General features: G+C 34.6%; 1 protein-coding gene across 1 annotated transcript in view; it reads right to left on the bottom strand.

The window, feature by feature from the left end:
* Nucleotides 1-20,618, bottom strand: part of NAF1 (nuclear assembly factor 1 ribonucleoprotein) — a 39,556-nt gene continuing 18,938 nt past the window's right edge. The window contains exons 4-8 of the mRNA XM_032248525.1: nt 17,960-18,042; nt 12,726-12,886; nt 11,316-11,367; nt 7,415-7,517; nt 1-4,387 (exon numbers count right to left, since the gene is read on the bottom strand). Coding sequence (XP_032104416.1) covers nt 3,936-4,387; nt 7,415-7,517; nt 11,316-11,367; nt 12,726-12,886; nt 17,960-18,042 — 851 coding nt within the window. The 3' untranslated portion in view covers nt 1-3,935. The remainder of the gene's footprint in view (nt 4,388-7,414; nt 7,518-11,315; nt 11,368-12,725; nt 12,887-17,959; nt 18,043-20,618) is intronic.

Raw genomic sequence — 20,618 nt, 5'->3', positions numbered from 1 at the left:
TCAGTACAGGTGCAACCATACATTTTATTGTTTTCTAAATATTTTTGATCCACAATTGGTTGAACCACAGATGCAGAATCCACAGACACAGAGGACTGTATATAGAGAGAGGCGATTGGACCTAAGTGGTTACGATACCAACTTAATTGAAGCGAAGATCCAATGGTATAATTCAGATGCTACTGTTGATATTAAATATCCAGTCAGATAGTACTACAGGCATACACTGTTTTATTCCACCTCACTGTACTGTACTTTATAGTGCATTTTTTACAAATTGAAGGTTTGAAGCAATCCTGCACCTAGCGAGTATATCAACTCCATTTTCCCAACAGCATATGCTCACTTCATGTATTCTGTCACATTCTGGTAATTCTCTCAGTATTTTGAACGTTTTCATAATTGTTATTTGTGTTATAGTGATCTCACGTCAGTGATCTTTGATGTTACTATTGTTTTGGAGGCACCACAAACTATGCCCATATAATATAGTGAACTTAATGGATACATGTGTATGTTCCGACTGCTTCACAGATGTGCTGTATCTCTTTCTCTCTCTCCTCAGGCCTTCCTATTTCATGAAACAATATTGAAATTAAACCAATTACTAGCCCTACAATGACCCTAAGTGTTCAAGTGAATGGAAGAGTTGTACATCTTTCACCGCACATCAAAAATTAGAAATGATTAAGCTTAGTGAAGACAGCATGTTGAGCTGAGGCTTTGAGACAAGCTAAAAAGCTAGGACTTTTGTGCCAAACAGCCAAGTTGTGAATGCACAGAAAAACTTCTTAAAGGAAATTAAAAATACTACTCCAGTGAACATAGGAATAAGAAAGCAAAACAGCTTCACAGCAGATATGGAATAAGTTTAAGTGGTCTGGATGTAAGATCAAACCAACTACAACACTCCCTTAAAGCCAAAGCCTAATCCAGAGCAGGGCCCTAACTCTCTTCCATTCTATGATGGCTGAGAGAAACTGTAGAAGACAAGTGGGAAGCTAGCAAAGGTTGGCTCATGAGGCTTAAGGAAAGAAGCCATCTCAACATACAAGTGCAAGATGAAGCTACAAGTTATCCAGGTCTAGCTAAGATGGATACACTAAACACTAAACAACAGATTTTCAATGTGTACAAAATAGTCTTCTATTGAAAAAAGCACCCACCTAGGACATTCATAGCTACAGAGTGGGAATCAATGCCTAGTTTCCAAACTTCAAGGGACAGGCTATCTTGTTAGAGATACTGTAGCTGGTGACTAAGTTGAAGCCAATGCTCATTTACAGTTCCAAGAATCCTAGGGTCCTTAGGAATTTTGTGCTTTATAAATAAAAAACAATGCTTGGATGACAGCACATCTTTTTATATCATGGTTTGCTAAAGATTTTAAGTCCACCATTCAAAAAAAGATTTCTTTTGAAATGTGACTGATTATTAACAATGCACCCGGTCATACCCAAGAACTCTGATGGAGATATACAAGGAGGTATTTTTTTAATGACTACTAACACATCCATTCCATATCCCATGGATCAAGGAATAGTTTTGATTTTCAAGTATTATTATATAAGAATACTTTTTGTAAGGTTATAGCTGTCATAGATTGCCATTTCTCTGATGGATTGGGGCAAAGTAAATTGGAAACCTTCTGGAAAGGATTTACCATTTAAGATGTCAAGAACATTCATGATTCATGAGATAAGGTCAAAATACCAATATTAACAGGAGTTTGGGAGTAGTTGATTCCAACCCTCATGAATAATTTTGAGGTGTTTAAAGCTTCAGTGAAGGAAATTAACTGCAGAAGTGGTAGAAATAGGAAGAAAACTAGAATTAGAAGTGGAACCTGAAAATGTGACTGAATTGCTGCAATCTCATGAAAAAACTTGAATAGATGAGGAGTTACCTCTTATGGATGAGAAAAAATGAGGCTTCTCAAGTAAAGGCTATTCATGGTGAAGATGCCAAGTACATTATTGAAATGGTAACAAAGGACTTAGAATATTACATAAACTTCTTAGTTGATAAAGCAGTGGCAGGGTTTAAGAACCGATCCCAAATTTCAAAGTTTTAGAGAGTAAAACGCTATCAAGTAGCATCACATGCTACACAGAAATCTTTGGTGAAACGAAGAGCCAATTAATGCAGCAAACTTCACTGCTATCTATTAGGAGAAACTGCCACCTTCAGCAACCACCACCCTGATCAGTCAGCGACCATGAACACTGAGGCCAGATCCTCCACCAGTTAAAAAGATTACAACTCACTGCAAGCTCTGAAGGTCATTATTACTTTTTAACAGTAAAATATTCTTCAATTGAGATAAACACATTTGGTTTTTGTAGGCACAATGCTATTGCACACTTAATAAACTACAGTAGAGCACAAACGTTAACTTTTATATCCATTTGGAAACCAAAACTTTGTGTGACTGACCTGACTGTAGTGATCTGCATCTGAAGCCACAGTATCTATGAGGTAAACCTGTACCTGAGGTACAGAAATGGACAGGTTTTTAAAGGCCATGATGATCAGAACAGCTTGATGTCTAATAATAACATGTTACTGTTCCCATTCTTGTGGAAAAGGGTTTTGCATTTTTCTTTTAGTGCTTTTAGATACAATCTCATAAACTCTTACAGTATTCTACCAAATAATTAAAAGGCTGTGCTAACCTGAGAAGGTAACTTAAAAGTTCCAAAAACATTTCAAAAGATAATGAGGAAAGTACTCGCATGATAAAGTTAATATATACCAAGGCAGAGCCTCTCAACTTGTGTACTAGGAATGCTGCAAAGAGTCCCCTCAGCTAATGGGGAAAAAAAGTGGGGCCTCAGTGCAACCAGAGTAAATGGGTTTCTGCTAAGTGGTGTGTTATCTAGTTTATTCCAATGTGCCATACAAAAGTGTGTTAAGGAATGAAAGACTGGGAAGCATCTAATTAGTGGAAAATGCTAATCAGAAAACCAGGAGATGTAGGTTCAACTCTTCATCAACTCACTAGCTGAGTGATCTTAGTTAAATTAACCTCTTTGGGACACTTGGGCTCCTCATTTATTAAATGAAAACTAGAGTATTTCAATGGCCTCTTCTAGTTCTAAAACCCATAATTTCCCTTACATTGACACTTCATAATATAAAGCAGTAGTCATTACTCATTTAATTAAAAACTCTAAATTGTGATATTCAATAAATACTTGTTATTTATTGAACCTAGTCTGCACGTGAGTATCTGGGAAACAAATATGGAAGATGAAATCCCTGAATAGATCTTATTGTGAATAATCTTTGTATCCCTTTTAGGAGGTTAAACAGTAAAGCCTTCTCAACAGGTGCCTAAATAAAGGAAATCGCACAGATAACAGAAGCTTGCCTATGCATAATATTTACTTTAGCTATAATCAGAGCTTCTACCAATATCTAAGAATTTCCTCCTCTACACACACCCTTCAACTGCTTTAAAAAGAAAAATTATGGTCATTTAAATTTATTTGCAAATTATGTTTATAATTAAAACTGATTTCTAAAGTATACATTTATAAAAATAAAGACTCTCAAAAGGACTTCATCTTATTTTCAGATTATAGCAAGAAAATCAATGTGCTCCATATATTTTACCCATGATGAAACTTATTCCATACCAATTATTATATATATATAGTTTAACTGGGTGGGTTTGGGTGGGAGAAGGCATGAATTCAAAATTTTAAATATTACATAATTTAATGTTCTCCCAACAATCTGAGCTGACATTTTCATATGAATACAATTTCACAAAGGCTACAAATATATATCAACTTACAACAGAAGGAATCATTTAGTATTTTACAGTGTTTTTAAAAATCTAGCTCCATAATCACTTTTTCTTTAAAAAAAAAAAAAATCCTTACTACATAATATGACAAGTCCACATTTCTCTGGAAATGCATAGTCACCTAATAGTAAGGTCCAAAATGAGAATTACTATCTCCAGAAGAGGGTGGAGGAGGCAGCGGTGGAGGGGGAGGAGGTGGGGGTAGGGAGTATGGCAAGTTAAGTAATGGATGAGCTGCCATGTTTGGGGTAGCCCAACGCATGTTTACAGGTGGGGGTGGGGGTGGAGGTGGTGGGCAGAGTGAAAAATTATGCATATCAAACATTGGAGGGGGAAAGGGGTATTGTGGCATAATGGGATTATCTTGTCTCTGGGAAGGAAATCCTGAAGTCTCCTGAGGTACCATATGTTCTGAGTTATAGAACTGCTGAGGTGGAGGCCTGCCATGGCAAGATCGAGGGTATCTGCTTCTGGAAAATCCTCGTGTGAATTCTCTGTTGCGATATCCTTTTGAATGTTCTGAAGCAGAGCTATGAGCATTCCAATTCTGATGTACTTCAGCAAAATCTTCACCTTTGAGTGAGGGGAGGGAAAACACAAAAATGAAAATAAGTTTAATATATCAAAAAGTACTGTTTGAAATTTCAATTATCCTTTTTCTTTATCTAGTATATCTTATGGCAATTAAAAGAGTATGTCTTAAAATAATCAATTTTAAAGGAACTGAAAAGACAAAACCTAATGCCAAAGAAAGAGAACCTAGCAAGACAGAAAACACTTAGACAATAACTATTCTACTCCAGCCAAACACCACAGAAGAAAATGTGGCACCATCTCTACACTCTCAAAGGCTGAGTACAGATCTTAGACTTCTATCCCTGACAGGCAGTAATGAGCTACTCCAACCCTTCCACCACAGTAGCATCAGGAACAAGCTGAACACGGTGTGGGTAGTAAGGCCTCCTCACAATGACAGTAAACATCACATGGGGAACCCGAACTTCCACCTCTATTGGCAGCAACACAGTGTTCTTCCATCTTTTACACTGGGGTAATGTCAGAGAAGACTGAGTAGAGTTAAGATTTTGTCCCCACCCAGTGATAACAAGGCCATCCTCCACTGGTGTCACTGCACGCCATATGGGGAGTAGTGACCAAGTACTCCTGTCCCTCCAGGAATAAGAAAAGACACTATGGGATGTCAGAACTTCTACCCTCATCCAGCAGTAACAAAGCACTCCTTAGCCAAAGGTGTCAACAGAGGATAAGAGGAATACCTAGACTTCAATCTACCCTGTTCTTTCACTGCCAGAGTAGTATTTTAAAAAACAAAACAAAGAAAATGTAACAACAAACCCAGCTAAAAGAGAAGATTTACATAAGATCCATGGTCTTGTAATATATTACTCAATATATCCAAGTTTCAATTAAAAAAAAAAGTGCTCATTACAAAAAAAGCCAGGGAGATTTCATTCAATTAAAAAAAAAAATCAACCAAGGGCATCACAAAGATGTTAGAATTATGAAAGATAGTAAAGCAGTCATAAAAATGTTTCAACAAGATATTATAAATGTTCTAAAAAATTAAAATTGCAAAGCTTTAGCAAAAAAAAGAAGATATTTAAAAAAAACCTGAAATTTTAGAAATGAGCATTACAATAACCAAAATAAAAAAAAAACAATGGAACGATATTGAAGGAGAACAATAAAGCTGGAGGACTGAAACTATCCAACTTCAAGACGTATTATAAAGCTTCAGATATCACAGCGTGAGGTACTGGTGAAAGAAGAGACAAATCAATAGGACAAAACAGAAAGTACAAAAACAAACCCATAAAACATAATCAACTGATTTAACAAAAGAGCAAAAGCAATACAACAGAGCAAAAGTAGTCTTTTCAACAAATGGGGCCGGAACACCAGGACATCCATATCCAAAAACTAAATCTACACAATAGCCTTACACCATTCATAAGAATTCAAAATGAATCACAGACCTCAATGTAAAATGCAGAATTACAAAATTCCTAAAAGATAACAGAGAAGAAAATATAGATGACCTTGAGTTGATACTGACTTTCTAGATAGGACACCAAAGGCACGATCCATGAAAGAAAGAATCGATTTGCTGAATTTCATTAAACTTAAAAATTTTGCTACACAAAAGATTCTGTCAGTCAGGAAAATGAAAGAAAAAAGCTCAAGAGTTCAAGGTTACAGTGAGCTATGATTGTACCACTGCATTCTAACCTGGACAACAGAGCGTGAGCCTCAAAAAACAGGCAAACAAAAACAAAAAACCTCAACAAGACATTTGCTGATGTACGGAACATTCTAAAATTTATACTGAAAGGTAAAAGACCTAGAATATCGCTAATAATTTTTAACAACAGAAATAAAGTAGCAGTTACCACTCTAAGCAATTTCAAGACTAACTTCACTTTCTACACAAAATTTACCTCAAAATGAATTGCAAGTGTAAAATGTAAAACAGAAGACTACAAAACTTTTAGGGAAAAAAATAGAAGAAAATCATTAGGATCTAAAGCTAAGCAGGAAGTTCTCAGATTCCATAAACAAAACTGATAAATTAATTTTCCTCCAAACTAAAACCTTTAGTCTTGCAAGAGGACCTCTTAAAAGGGGGAAAAGATTATAGACTAGAACAAATTATGAACAACCCACGTTATTTTCTGACAGAAAGCTAGTATATCTAAAATATACATTTTTAAATTCTCAAAACTTGACAGTAAAAATCCAGAAATACTATTTAAAAATGGGCAAAAGATATGGATTGACACATCACTGAAGATACAGATAGTAAATGAGCACATGTAAAGATGTTCGACATCATTAGCCATTAGGAAAATGCAAATTGAAACCACAATTATATTAGCACTACATACCTAGCAGAATGGCTAAAATTAAAAATAGTGATAACACCAAATGCTAGAGAAAATGCAAAGAAATTGTCACTCATATACTGCTGATGGAAATGTAAAATGTTACAGCCACGTTGAAAAACAGTACAGCAATTTCTTAGGAAACTAAACACGTAATGCAATTATTATACAACCAAGAAAATGCACTTTTGGGCATTTATTCCAGAGAAATAAAAATCTATTTTCACAAAAAACTTGTAACAAATATTGATAGCTGCTTTTGTCCTAATCACCCCAAAATGGAAACAACCTAGATGTGCTTCAATGGATGAATGGTCAGGTAATCTGATAAATTCATACCTGAAATGTTACGCTGTAATGAAGAGGAACAAACTATTATTGATAGTTTCAAATTATTAATAGGTTCATCATGTACTAGATCATAAAATTTCTAAAAATGGAAGCAAATGGATATCTTAAGAAAAAAGTGCTGAGAAGCACAAGTAATAAGATTTAGTCTGTCTGTTACCCCAGGAAGCCATTTTTATATGCTTAAGCTCATAAAACTACCATACCTCCTGCTATGTAACCACTCTAAATGTTAGTAGAATGCTAGGGGGTAAGAGAGAACATATGTTTCCTTCAGTTTTATTACTGATAAACTTATATAGATGTAAATGAAGATAAAGAAATGACTATACATATTGTATTCACTCACCTGGCTCATTAAATTCAGATTTGAGTTTTTTCCGGCCTTGAATCTGAGATTTTTTCCTCTGTTTGGCTTCTTTTTCTTTTTCATCATCACTGAAATCTAAGGCCTTGCAGAGAAAGGTATGTAATAGGTTTATGTTACATGGATTTGCCAATTCAACAGTATATACTTGGAGGTGAAGAAAATAAGCCTATTATTAACCACTGACTCTTAAAAAAAAGTTGCCTTTTTGATACTTAATATTTTCTATATCTGAATTAGACATGGTAGAAAAATAAACTATTTTTTGATAAATGCTTAATGACTCTTAATTAACACAGGCCAGTAATCGGCCCTCAGATATGAGTCTGACTTCCAGTTTAGACTTAAGATTCATCATAGTGTCAGATGCAAAAGATCAAGGACTAAGCAAATTATACACTTTGTAAGAGCCAACAACAATGGAAGACAATGCTCCGCAATTCATTCATTCAAAATACACACCCAAGCACTGTTCTAAACCTTCACAGGTTCATTCTTTATAGGTTTACTTTCTTTTTAAATATAATTTTAGGTATATAGCAAGGGCTATAAATAGATATTAAGGCAAAATAAGGGTATACAAATCATGGGGATGCTATTTAGGTAAGACCATAGGCAAAGGCTTTTATAAGCAGATACATAAATGACCCAACTCCTAAAAGGAAATTATTTAAAAATTAAATGCGGTACAATTCACATGTAACTAAGAATCAGGATTCATTGTTACAGTCCACCAAGAAAACCAAGATTTATGAGCTATATATATTATGACTGCTATGGGCTGCAATAGTCAGGCATTTTATTATTCTATTAACACCAGAAAACTTTTATTATTATGTTTCATATAAAAAATATATTAAAGCAGGCCCATTATGTATGCAGGGATACACATTTAAAAAGAAGAAATAAAATGTATATGAACATCTTTGTATGTAATTTTCAGTATGGCTTTGCTGGAATACATTCTAGATCAAATCCTCCATGAACCAGAAATTCATACACTTCAGAGTCTAAAATCTAATTCGAAAACATCAACTAATTGTATGCCTTCAAAATGCACAAGTTCTTATTACTGATCTTAATGTGATAAGATTTTTAAATTCAGGTTAAATCTGGTATCTGACAGACACTAGGAAGTATGGAGATCAGAGGGAAGACTCCTTCTGAGAAAAAAGATTATATGTACAATGAATGAGTGCCACAACTTAATGCACTATTACAGTGCTGGATAAAGAGAAAAAAGGAAAAGGAAGACTTCTTGGTATGGATAACCCAATATAAATACCTGATTGGGTTAGCTATGAAAATAAAGAAAATTTTCAGGGCATGGGAACGATACACACAGAGGTATAACAGAACATGGTATACACGGAAAAGAAAAATGGGAATGAAAGGCAAAGTGAAAGCTTCTTACACAGCAAAACAGAGGCATGATAGAACATGGTATATACAGAAAAGAAAAATGGTGCTGAACGGCAGTGAAAGCCGCTTCTTACACAGCAAAAACAGAAAAGATAAAATTGGAGAAGCTAATAAGAAACCTTACAGTGCCGTTTGAAATAACTGAAATAATCATTTTAAGAGCAGGAGGGAGGACTAAGAATTTTAATTGGGAATAGTTTATTTCAGAGAGATTACTCTGGTAGTACTTTGCTATCACCTCCTAAAATCAGAGAAAAATGTATGTTTCTTATATGCGAATTAATTCAAATCTCCATTCATTAAACACACTTATTCTACCGTAATGTACATGTTGTTGTATTAAAAATGGCTATGAAGATAAATATGATACAACCCAAGGTAATTTTTAGGTCCTTTGCACAGCCCAACATTTCACAGCACATACTTTCTCTTATTTTCTTTATGCAAGCTTTCTATTTTCACAGCACATGATATTTCTCTTTTTTCTTTAAGTTTAAACCAAACAAACTTATAATTTTTATCTATGATCAGTTAGGCAATAATTCTAGACTACAAGTTTCATCAACAAATATTACAAAATTAAATCCCAACATAATTAACAATCCAGTCAAGCTACCTGGAAAAAACAAACAACATGAGCTACGTGAGATATAATTTTACAAGTAACCTAGTCAAACCAATTTTACAAATAACTCACATTGCCGTAATTGGTAAACTTAATGCTTAGGTTAGAAACAACAGGGATTCATTAGAATATCTAGATATTGGTCGGGCACGGTGGCTGACACCTGCAATCCCAGCACTTTGGGAGGCAGAGACAGGTGAATTACTGGAGGTCAGGAGTTTAAGACGAGCCTGGCCAACATGGTGAAACCCCATCTCTACTAAAAATACAAAATTAGCCAGGCATGGTGGTCCGCACCTGTAATCCCAGCTACTCAGGTGGCTGAGGCAGGAGAATCACTTGAATCCAGGAGGTGGAGGTTGCAGTGAGCCGAGATTGGCACTCCAGCCTGGGCAAAAAGAGCGAAACTCCATCTCAAAAAAATAAAAGAAGATTATCTGGATTTTACAAGAAACATGTTTTGAGATCTTTATAAATGTTCAAACACTTTTAAAACATTTAATTTCAGTAATAATATGCTCCAGATGAGCTAAACATAATTCAGAACATTAAGTGAATATTCAGAGCCTTAACTGGAATCACATAAATACATAACTTTAATTTACATAATTCCATTTCAATTCAGATACTAAGCAAGGATCATTCTCTGGTTAAGTGATTCATACCTGTATAAAACCCTTTAAGTCGGCATAAACCTGACTCATACCTCAGTATAATTAGAAACTAACACAGATCATGATTTAGCATTGCTTTAAGCATCTAAAATGACCAAGGTTAAATGTGTAAATATCAGAATCCTACCTCTGTCTACCAGATGAGAAAAAATATATATATCAAAAATATGTAATACTAGCTGGGCAAGGTGGCTCAAGACTGTAATCCCAGTACTTTGGGAAGCTGAGGCAAGAAGACTGCTTGAGGGCAGGAGGATCACTAGGCCAAGAGTTTAAGACCAGCCTGGGCAACATAGTGAGACTCCCATGTGTATATTTGTTTAAAAAAAAAAAAAAAAGAAAAACTATAATATTGAGAAAACTTCATCAGAACTGCTGACCAAGTTTTAAAAAGTCTCATGCATAATTTTTACTTATAAAGCTGTTTAAATACATTTTTATTTTATATTGTATAAATACATGCTATTTTTAAGAAATGAATATATTCATTGTTGTAATATTTGTATTTTAATAACTTCAAAAAAAACTCAAGATAATCTGCTTAAATACTGTCATGGAATGTTAACCAAGTAATTCTATTAAATCATTAACTCATTTACATGTTATTCTTAAATTTACTTCACATCTCTAGGAAGACTAGATTATCAAGTCATCTTGGATCATAAAACTACTGTTTTGCTGACATAGATGCACAAAGAAAATCAAGATCTCTTTTTAGAAAGGTAATTATATTGTAAAAAAACAGAGAGGTAGGTAGCTTCCAATAATTCTGTACTTCCAAAAGAAGGGCAGCTTACTATTAAAAGCACCATGTCTTTATGCCCCGTATGGTGTATTTAATAAACTGAATTAAAATTTTTTAAAATAATGACATCCTGCCTTTATCAAAGTTGACAAAAATAGCAAAATATAATGTAAATGATTAGAAGGTAATTATTAAAATACAGCTAAATGTAACCGAAAAAAGTTTTTTTTTCCTAAATGAAAAAACCTTTCATTGAAAGGTACACAACAGTCCACCTAGGAGGGTGAGAGAATACAAAAGCTAGGACAGGATAAGGCAGTATGGCTGCTGACCAGTATTAATGACCTCCCTAACATATTTATAAGATTAAGTCCTGCCCTACTTTCTAAAATATTGCATAAAGAAACTCACACTTACCTCTGGTGGTGGTTCCTGATCATTCTTCCAAGATGCATCTGATCCCTTATCCCTGGGTGGGGTGGGGTAGGGAATCAAAAAAGTATTTATCACAATTCTGCTTATAACTTAAAAGTACAGAAAGTAAAAAGTAAAGGACACGAATTCAACCTTTAATTTTGCAATACACTTATGTTGTCTTTTCAAAAGATATGGGAAGCTCATAAGAAAAACAAAAGTTGGGCAAATATAAATATTAGGATTAGGGAACTGGAATGAAAAGCCAAGGCTATGGTGCGCAGAGGAAAGGAGATGGGCAGTTCTGATTTTCATGATATTCGCAGTTTTCATAAAACTTAGTTTAAAAAAATGCTTATTTCACACCAACTGTAATTGGAAGTTGTCTCAGGTACGAAGGACACAAAAATGACTATAGGGCATTACCTTTTCAAATATTTTACAAGTTTAATGGTAGAGATAACAAAATGAATTCTTTTCTCCTCAGTTTACCTGAAGAGTATCAACAATCCTCCATGAGTAACCAAGGTTTATTCCAACACTGATTCTCAAAGCAGAGAGGGTCAAATAAAGGCTAACTATGAATAATTTGAGGAAGAGGAAGAGGGGCTGCTTTAAAGATTCTAAAGGACAACGTAATGACCGGCATATGTGAAATGTGTAATAGCAGCTGAAAAATCAACAATTTTTGGTGGAGAGTTTTACACTTTACAACCAAAAAGAATTTTACACTTTACATCCAAAGAGAATTTTACTCAAGTGAAAACCATTGTTAAGAAATGGTAATAATATTAAATACTAATACTAAAATAGCAAGTATATTAAAGAAAGTATATAATGAAAAAAAATACTGAACTAAAATCAGAAAATGCACATGGCTCAAACGTTCTTTTAACGGCTCATCATTTCATTTTCTGCAAAAGATATGAGTTCTACCCTACAAAAGTGATAATAAATTGTAGGCTTCAGAGATGTTACTGGGAAGATAAGTGAACTCTTTGGAAGACAGACACAATATAACTATACGGAATTACTATCACAGAGAATTATTCTTTTTTTTTTTTTTTTGAGACGGAGTTTCGCTCTTGTTACCCAGGCTGGAGTGCAATGGCGCGATCTCGGCTCACCACAACCTCCGCCTCCTGGGTTCAGGCAATTCTCCTGCCTCAGCCTCCCGAGTAGCTGGGACTACAGGCGTGCGCCACCATGCCCAGCTAATTTTTGTATTTTTAGTAGAGACAGGGTTTCACCATGTTGACCAGGATGGTCTCGATCTCTTGACCTCGTGATCCACCCGCCTCGGCCTCCCAAAGTGCTGGGATTACAGGCGTGAGCCACCGCGCCCGGCCGGGAATTATTCTTAAAATATAAACATTAGGTAAGCGAAGAACAACATGCCAGTAAAGTACTTACTGTTTAAGTTTTTCTGTGAATATATATTGGGTGAAATCTTTCATTGATGGAGCAAAATACATAGTCTCCTTTATTTTAATACCTTTACTTTCAATGTGATCTGAAGAATTAAACCGTAAGACATAAAATGGATGTGCAACAGGTCCAAATATCTCAAATATCTATAACAGAAACATAAAGGCCTCTTTTAACATGTATTGAAAAGGTAGCAATGTTTTCTTTTTAAAATGCCACTGATAATTGCTAGAACAACGTAATTTTGTCAGTGATAGGGCAACAAAATAATTTATGTTTGTCATTTTTACATATTCAGTCTTCATATACTAATTAAAATGCATTAGCTCATTCCAGATTCCCAATCTATTAATTTAAAACAACTGTAACAAGTTTGTTCCTCACAAATTCAAATCATTTGGTGGTACCAACTAGATGCAAATTATAATTTTGATTTTTAAAAATTATTGCTCATTTAAGTTGTAAAGTACAAAGAAAAGGATTATGATTGGTAACTTTTGAGAAATAACACATTGTATGCATTTGGAATCATCAGATGGGAAATATAAAGACAAGCTTCTGACTTCAATAGGTGTTAAAATCACTTTTGCTGTTTACATAGTGTTAGAAATTTTGTAATATTAAAGACTTTTTCTAATTTAACAAATAATAGAGAAGTTACTTATCTCCACAAAACAAAAGATGGTGCGGCCTTTAACATTTAACTAAAATAACTATTTTCAGCAGAACTACCTATGTTATTTCTGAAAGCATTTTATCAATGATGAAAGGAAGCCTCTTGGTTTCAAACTTTATTTTCTTCTCAAAATTACCTGAATTAAAAAATATGTTTTCTGATAACATATGTGTATTATAGAGATAAGGCCATGGCCCATATAGATTTTTCCAGTCTTTTTTCTGTAATACATATTTTTTTCTTTAAGACTATGTTGTACTTTTATATACTGCCCCCTTTTAAAACCTAAAGTTGTTCCATGTTACATTCCTTGTAAGTAAAATTTTAGCAATTATAAAATACCCCTTTACAGATCCAGCACAACTTATTTAACTTTTTTTTGTAGGACATTTAGGTAGTTTCCAATTTATTCAACATAATATATGATGCCATGATAAATATCTTATATATCAATGTCTATACTTCAGATTTCCTAAAAATTGATTTTTAAGGAGTAGAAGTATTGAAGCTGAAAGTATGATAATTAACACTAAGGTATAAAAGTTTTAATGGAAATACTAAATAGCTTTTTAAATAGCTTGGACCAATTTATACCAACTGCATTAAAAGTGGCTGTTTTATCACATCCTCAGTTCTTGATTTTTGATAATAAATATTCTTTACATTTTATGATCTTTAGTAGAGCACCAAAGCTTTTATTAGTTTTCACTAAGGCATAAAACAGCTCACCTAGCAGGGCACCACCATTCTGAAGGTATGTATACTCTAAAAACAAGTAGTGACATTAAAAACAATTAAAATGTATTATGAAATAACACTAATAGCATCACAAATTTAAGACATTAAATAAATTTAAAAGCAAAAATATTTAAGAAAATAGCAAGACATTTGCTTTGAGAGGTTTAGATAAATACAGTAGACCTCGTCCAGTGAAAGCTGTGAAGGACGGAAGAGCTGCACTGCAGCACCACTCTTATCGGCCTACATGACATGAGAGTAATCTTACTTTCACTTAGAATTGTCTTTAAAACAATTCACAAATTTAAGTCCCTCGAATATAGACAAACCCAATTCTTTGTTTGCACAGAGACTTAATAATACCTTTTAAAAAGTTTCCTATGTATCCATTAATAGAAGGTAAAATAATCACTGTTTGCAGCCTGGTACACTGACTGTTTCCCAGGGATTTGTTTCCTAGATAGCACGAATCCATTTCCTAAGTGTGAAAAATGATGCCAGTAGAAAAATTCCTTGCAAATTTCAGGTCTATGCAGTATGGTTTAAACTAAAATATAAGTGATATTCAAAATTCTTGGACAAAAGAAAAGCATAATTTTTTAGTTGCCTGTTACTAAGACCTGAAGTGTTTATGAGCTATAACTACAATGAAATCATTATAAAGTTTTAAGTAAAATAACACCACAGACAGTAGGTAACAGGAAGCCATAAAATACAGTATGCGGCTTGAGCCACTAACAATAGCTACGTTACAGGAAAACTTGACCGAGTTCACATAAGCAATTTAGCTACTTCAGAGTAGAAAAGAAGAATTTAACAATATTTTAAATAACTATTAGCCTCCGAGTGTAGAGTTTAGATTGACTAATACCTGAGAGCTAAACTGTAAAGAGCAACTTAAGACACAGCAAAGATCAGGCCAGCCCACTTCTCCTCATACAGCTCCATATGAGGCACCTGTGTCCCTGCTCAGTCAGTCCACCCAACTTAGGGGATTTTGTGACTTCCATACTACCTGATTCAAGATAAAAGCAAAGGAAGTAATAGTTTGTAAGGAGAGTATAAGAAACTGAATTTGGAAAAGTAGCAGCTGAGACCTACACTATGAGATAGACAAGCAGCTTTCTTTTTATCTTTAAAAATGGAATTATTCTGTAGAAATGTTCACATAAAAATTTAATCCAACTGATGCTTTATACTTGCCCTGCCACTGAGAAGAGGTTTTCTAAGTATCCTTTCACTTGGCTCTAGCAGATAATACTCATCATTTTTTACTCAAAGTCATTATATTTTTGCTACAAGATCTCCAAGGATTCCTATCACACACAGAGGTTAACAAACACCATGACAACACCACGGTACAGATATAATATAGGGTCTGTTGGGAAAAATAACTGACAAGCAAAGAAGATATAGAGTGCATGCAGTTCCTCAAATTCCATCCCACTATAGGCTGGGCTTAAATGTTCTGTGAGAACCACGGCAAAAGTTTCAGCAGCGTGGAAGACCTGTTTGAGCCAGCAGGCTGGACGTGCACAGACAATATTCCAAAATGGAGAATGAGCTGTATTCACCACCTCCTCTCCACACACACACCACGTCACAAACTTACGAGTTATCTAGAGGGGACTAGGTAACTTCCAGTTTCTCTATTACCTACGGGGGGACTAGGTAACTCCCAGTTTCTCTAAGTAACAAGAAATACATCAAGGAATCTCCAGGCCCAGGAACAATGCTGGCAGGCTGTGCCAGCCTGCATGAAGGGCCAAGATCTGCATGCTACCACCTGGAAGCAGCCCTCAAAGACTGTCTCTCCAGGTGAGCCAGCTTTGGGCTAAACTGCCAAAGGGGAAAGGAAATGAGGAAATGAACCTTTACAACTATCCAACATGGTCTTTTATCAATCACTTTGTACTTTTTCACTTTCCATTAACAAAAATGAAGAAAATACAGACGAATACAACATTCTAATCCATTAGTTAGGTAAACTAATTATTTCAATCACTGTGTATATTACTGTATCCCAAGTTACCTTGAAATATGTCATGAGAACTAAGGCAGTGGGGAACACTGCATCAATACAGAGTCCTCTAGAAAAATCATCATATCCTACCAAACAAGACAATCTTTTAAAAAGAAATCAGTAAAAATTCCCTACTCAGTGATATATGAGAAGGAAACAGATTACACTAGTTATTAAGAACTAGCAATTATTAGGATTAAAGGGCAAAGGTAGGAATAAACATCTGAGACCGTCCTCCCTAAATCAGTAGGGAAAGCAAAGGGAGGCGGAAGGGAAATGAACCTGGGTTGGCAATCTCATCCATTTCAGATTTGTGACTTTTTAGCAAGGTTTCCTAAGTTTTAAAATAAAGGTAATTCTACTTCCTTTCAGGGTTTCAGTGAACTTAAAAAGTTAAACAACATAAATACCACTGTGGCTGATTACTATTGTGTTACTAAAGAATACAGGGAAAAGATGTTCAATGGCTCACTACTGAAGGTAAAACTAATTTAGTATTTAGATAACACATGTTAATAAACTAAAAGGTATTCAGTTTCATATTCTGGTTATTGGTTTGTTTAACAGATACTTTCTAATCTTCTCTACTCTCACTACTATTTTGGGGAATCATTTCAAGGTACTCAGATTTATAATCAAGTATTTTTGAAAGACTTGTCACAAAGTCTTTCAAAAGCATTTATAAAGCATTCTATGTAAAATTTAGAAATAGATTTTTTGCCAACAGGCTTATATATAACTAAAGTTAAGAGTTGTAAATGTTGTATTTTTATCTGACTTCTTTCAAAGCTAAATGACAGTTAAATATTATTAGCCACATTTACAGGTCTAGAAATTCAAATGTAGTGGGAAATAAAAAAAATATCTGTTTAGAGGTTTTAGTTTAGCAAAGTGTTGAGTATTTTCAGGTGAAAATTTCTAAGCCAGGTACTAAGAAAAAAAGACAACTGTCATGAAAATCACAAATAGCTCATCTTATTTGTTGTATTCAACTCAATATATACTTACTTGGCACAAATAATTTATAAAGAACTGCACTAGGTACAATGGGGAATATCAAGGTGAATAAAACTGTCCCTATTGCCAAGAAATACATACTTACTTGGTATTTATATTCTTGATTTTAGAAGGTTTTATGTCTTCAGCCGACCAGTCAGAATTGCCTACTTGCTGGGTAAAGTGCACAGTGTTCTATATTAAGGTGGACATGCAGGGTTGTTCCATTAGAAAGACGTTAAAAGGGACCAACTCATACAGTAATTACTAGAGTGCACATATTTGTAATTCCCCAGTATATGCTTACAGTGACAATTCACTGCTGAAGTGAAATATTTTTCCACTTAGAACTAAGATTCCACAGCGAACTTCCGTGGAAGTCAAAGTCTGAAAGTCTCAGAGCCACTCTTCAAAGGGACTCAAAAGCCAAAAATGGTTAAGGGCTACTATGCTATGGGAAATCTTCACTCAGCTGAGTATCTGGAGGGTAGGAAACGATGTGTTATTCATTATTTAGACTCACTGCCTAGCAAATTACCTGACAAACACTAGGAAGGAATTCTACACACGTACATTTAATAACTCATGCAGCGAAGAGTAATAATCAGTATTAACCAATTACAGGCAGACATAAAGTATTGAAGAAAATCAAGAACGTACTGAAACTTGAGAGGTCTAGATTGTCCATCAATTAAAATCAATACACTTTCTGAGAGCTGATAGGGAAAGTCAGAAAAACCAACCAAGAAATAGAATAATTTGTAAGAATTGAAATTTTTTACAAACCTTTCCTGCTGCTTGTCGATCACTTTTAAAAATTACAGTCTCCTCATTAACTGGAGGTAGGTTAGTCATAGATTCAATTATTACTGAAAAATAAAATAGATTAAGATTTACTTACAAGAGAATATAGAATTTAATACAAATCTAAGCTTTAATTCCAATATAATTTATAATAAAATTGAAAATGGGATTAGTTACCTCATTAACTATTTCTCTTCAGTAAACAAAATCTTATTACCAAACAGCGCTGGGAAATGTTTTATAACTATTTTTAATACAAAAAGCTACAATTCTAAGAAAAAAAGTAAAATACAAATCGCACAGAAAATCTGAATCATTCACTAAAGAGTCAACAAATTCAAGCTATGTACATATTCTCAAGTAAATTTTACCAAAATAGTGTAATCATATTTAGTCCTAAAACTCCTGTTTTAAAAGAAATTTGTCTCCTTTCTCACTCTTAAATTCTTTTCTACAAAGCATTGTTAAGTTACAGGTATACGAAAAAGTTACATAAAAGCTTCACAAAAGCATCTTCTTAAGAACAGAAGAAGTAAAAGTGTTACAGCTCACAGTAATTTTTATCATTACATGAAAATTCCCTCCTCAAAAAGCAGAAGCATAATTTCCAAATCTCTAATTCTTTTAAATGACAAAAATGTTAAAAAATTGATCTACCATAACAAAGAGAAAATACACACACACACACACACACACACACACACACACACACACAAACACACACACACACTTTGTGTCTGTCTCTCTCGCTCTCACTCACTCACTCGCTCAATAAATTTTTAGAAAATCAGAGCCACAAGTAAGAACATTCTGTTACATTACATAGGTAATGCCACGTCCACTTAGGGAATAAAATATATTAGCTCAGGTTATTAAAATTAATTCAAATAATTTCTTTTGTATTCCAACTAATTTTAACTTCAGGCCAGATGCAGCGGTTCACGCCTGCAGCACTTTGGGAGGTTGACTAGGAAGAATGGCTGGAGCCCAGGAGTTTGAGACCAGCCTGGGCAATATAGCAAGACCTCGTCTCTATTAAAAAAACAAAAAAGTCAGTACTTCTGAATTCCAAATATACACATAACCAACAGATCATGGGGCAACATTTTTTGAATTAAATCTGCTTCTGGAATAATGATGAAATATGGATTGATAACTACACTGAGCACTAACAGAATTCATTTTCAGTCATCGTTTCTTCCTAATCATCATTTCTTCTGCAAGGCGTTGCAGAAGAGTCAAATTAATTACAGGAAAACTAAAAACCATCTAATCCAATGCCCTCATCTTATAGAAAGATAAGAAAATAAAGATTTAAGAAAGTCCTTTGTAACAATTAAGGCAAGGCCAATTCCATTATCACCAGAACCTTGACCTAGTTCCTATGCTCTTTCTGCAACACAACTGAGTTGTAATAAGACCCATTCTCTTATTACAATGATTCTGAGCAGCAGGCAATTTCAGGTAGATGGATACAAATTAACTCATAGGTTTGTACCATATTAATAAACATTTTCATATTTTAAAACTAACACTCTGAAAGAATGAACTAGCACAAGATCACTAATTTCATGACATCTCTCCGCTTCTACCTATAAGAATAATATCTAATTAGTCCCATGGTTTTTTCCAAATTAAAACAAAATAAAAAAGGCATAGTTTGTAGGGCTACAGAATGCAAACCCAAATTCCCTCTTTTCATCTTTAGGTTCTTTGAATTCATAGATTATTTTTGCCTACTACTACTTATTTTTTCTTTTTGTGTAATTTGTTTCAAATAATATTAGATATTTTAGGCTTTCAAAACAGAGTAGGCAACAGTGGCATGTGCTGATTTTGACTCATTTTCTCTTTATTCCCATTAGTTTGAGAATTTTTTTTAGTCTATGTTAGTTAAAATAGAATTGCTAAAAATGCAAAAAATGGGCCAGGTGCAGTGGCTCATGTCTGTAATCCCAGCACTTTGGGAGGCTGAGGTAGGCAGATCATGAGGTCAGGAGTTCGAGACCAGCCTGACAAACATGATGAAACCCTGTCTCTACTAAAAATACAAAAAAATTGCCAGGCATGGTGCCAGGCACCTATAATCCCAGCTACTCGGGAGGCTGAGGCAGGAGAACTGCTTGAACATGGGAGGCAGAGGTTGCAGTGAGCCAAGAGTATGCCATTGCACTCCAGCCTGGGCAACAGAGCAAGACTCCGTCTCAAAAAAACAAAAAGCGAAAATGACATGCATCATTCCATGCATGTCATAGAGTTTACATTTATTTTTTTGAGGACCAACATTATGACCTAAAATTTTTCTGTATAGGCCCAGTATGGTGGCATAATTCCAGCACTTTGCAAGGCCGAAGTGGGTGGATCACCTGAGGTCGGGAGTTCAAGGCCTGCCTGACCAACATGGAGAAAACCCAACTCTACTAAAAATGCAAAATTAGTCAGGCATGGTGGTGTGCACTTGTAATCCCAGCTACTCTGGAGGCTGAGGCAGGAGAATCACTTGAACCCAGGAGGCGGAGGTTGCAGTGAGCCGAGGTCACACCATTGCACTCCAGCCTGGGCAACAAGAATAAAACTCCATCTCAAAAAAAAAAAAAAAAAAATCTGTATACAACAAGTCTAATAAATGTTTAAATCATAC

Source organism: Sapajus apella, unplaced genomic scaffold, assembly GCF_009761245.1.
Source record: "Sapajus apella isolate SASKATOON/1434 unplaced genomic scaffold, GSC_monkey_1.0 scaffold67, whole genome shotgun sequence".
Lineage (NCBI taxonomy): Eukaryota > Metazoa > Chordata > Mammalia > Primates > Cebidae > Sapajus > Sapajus apella.
This window is presented reverse-complemented; position numbering and strand designations above follow the sequence as displayed.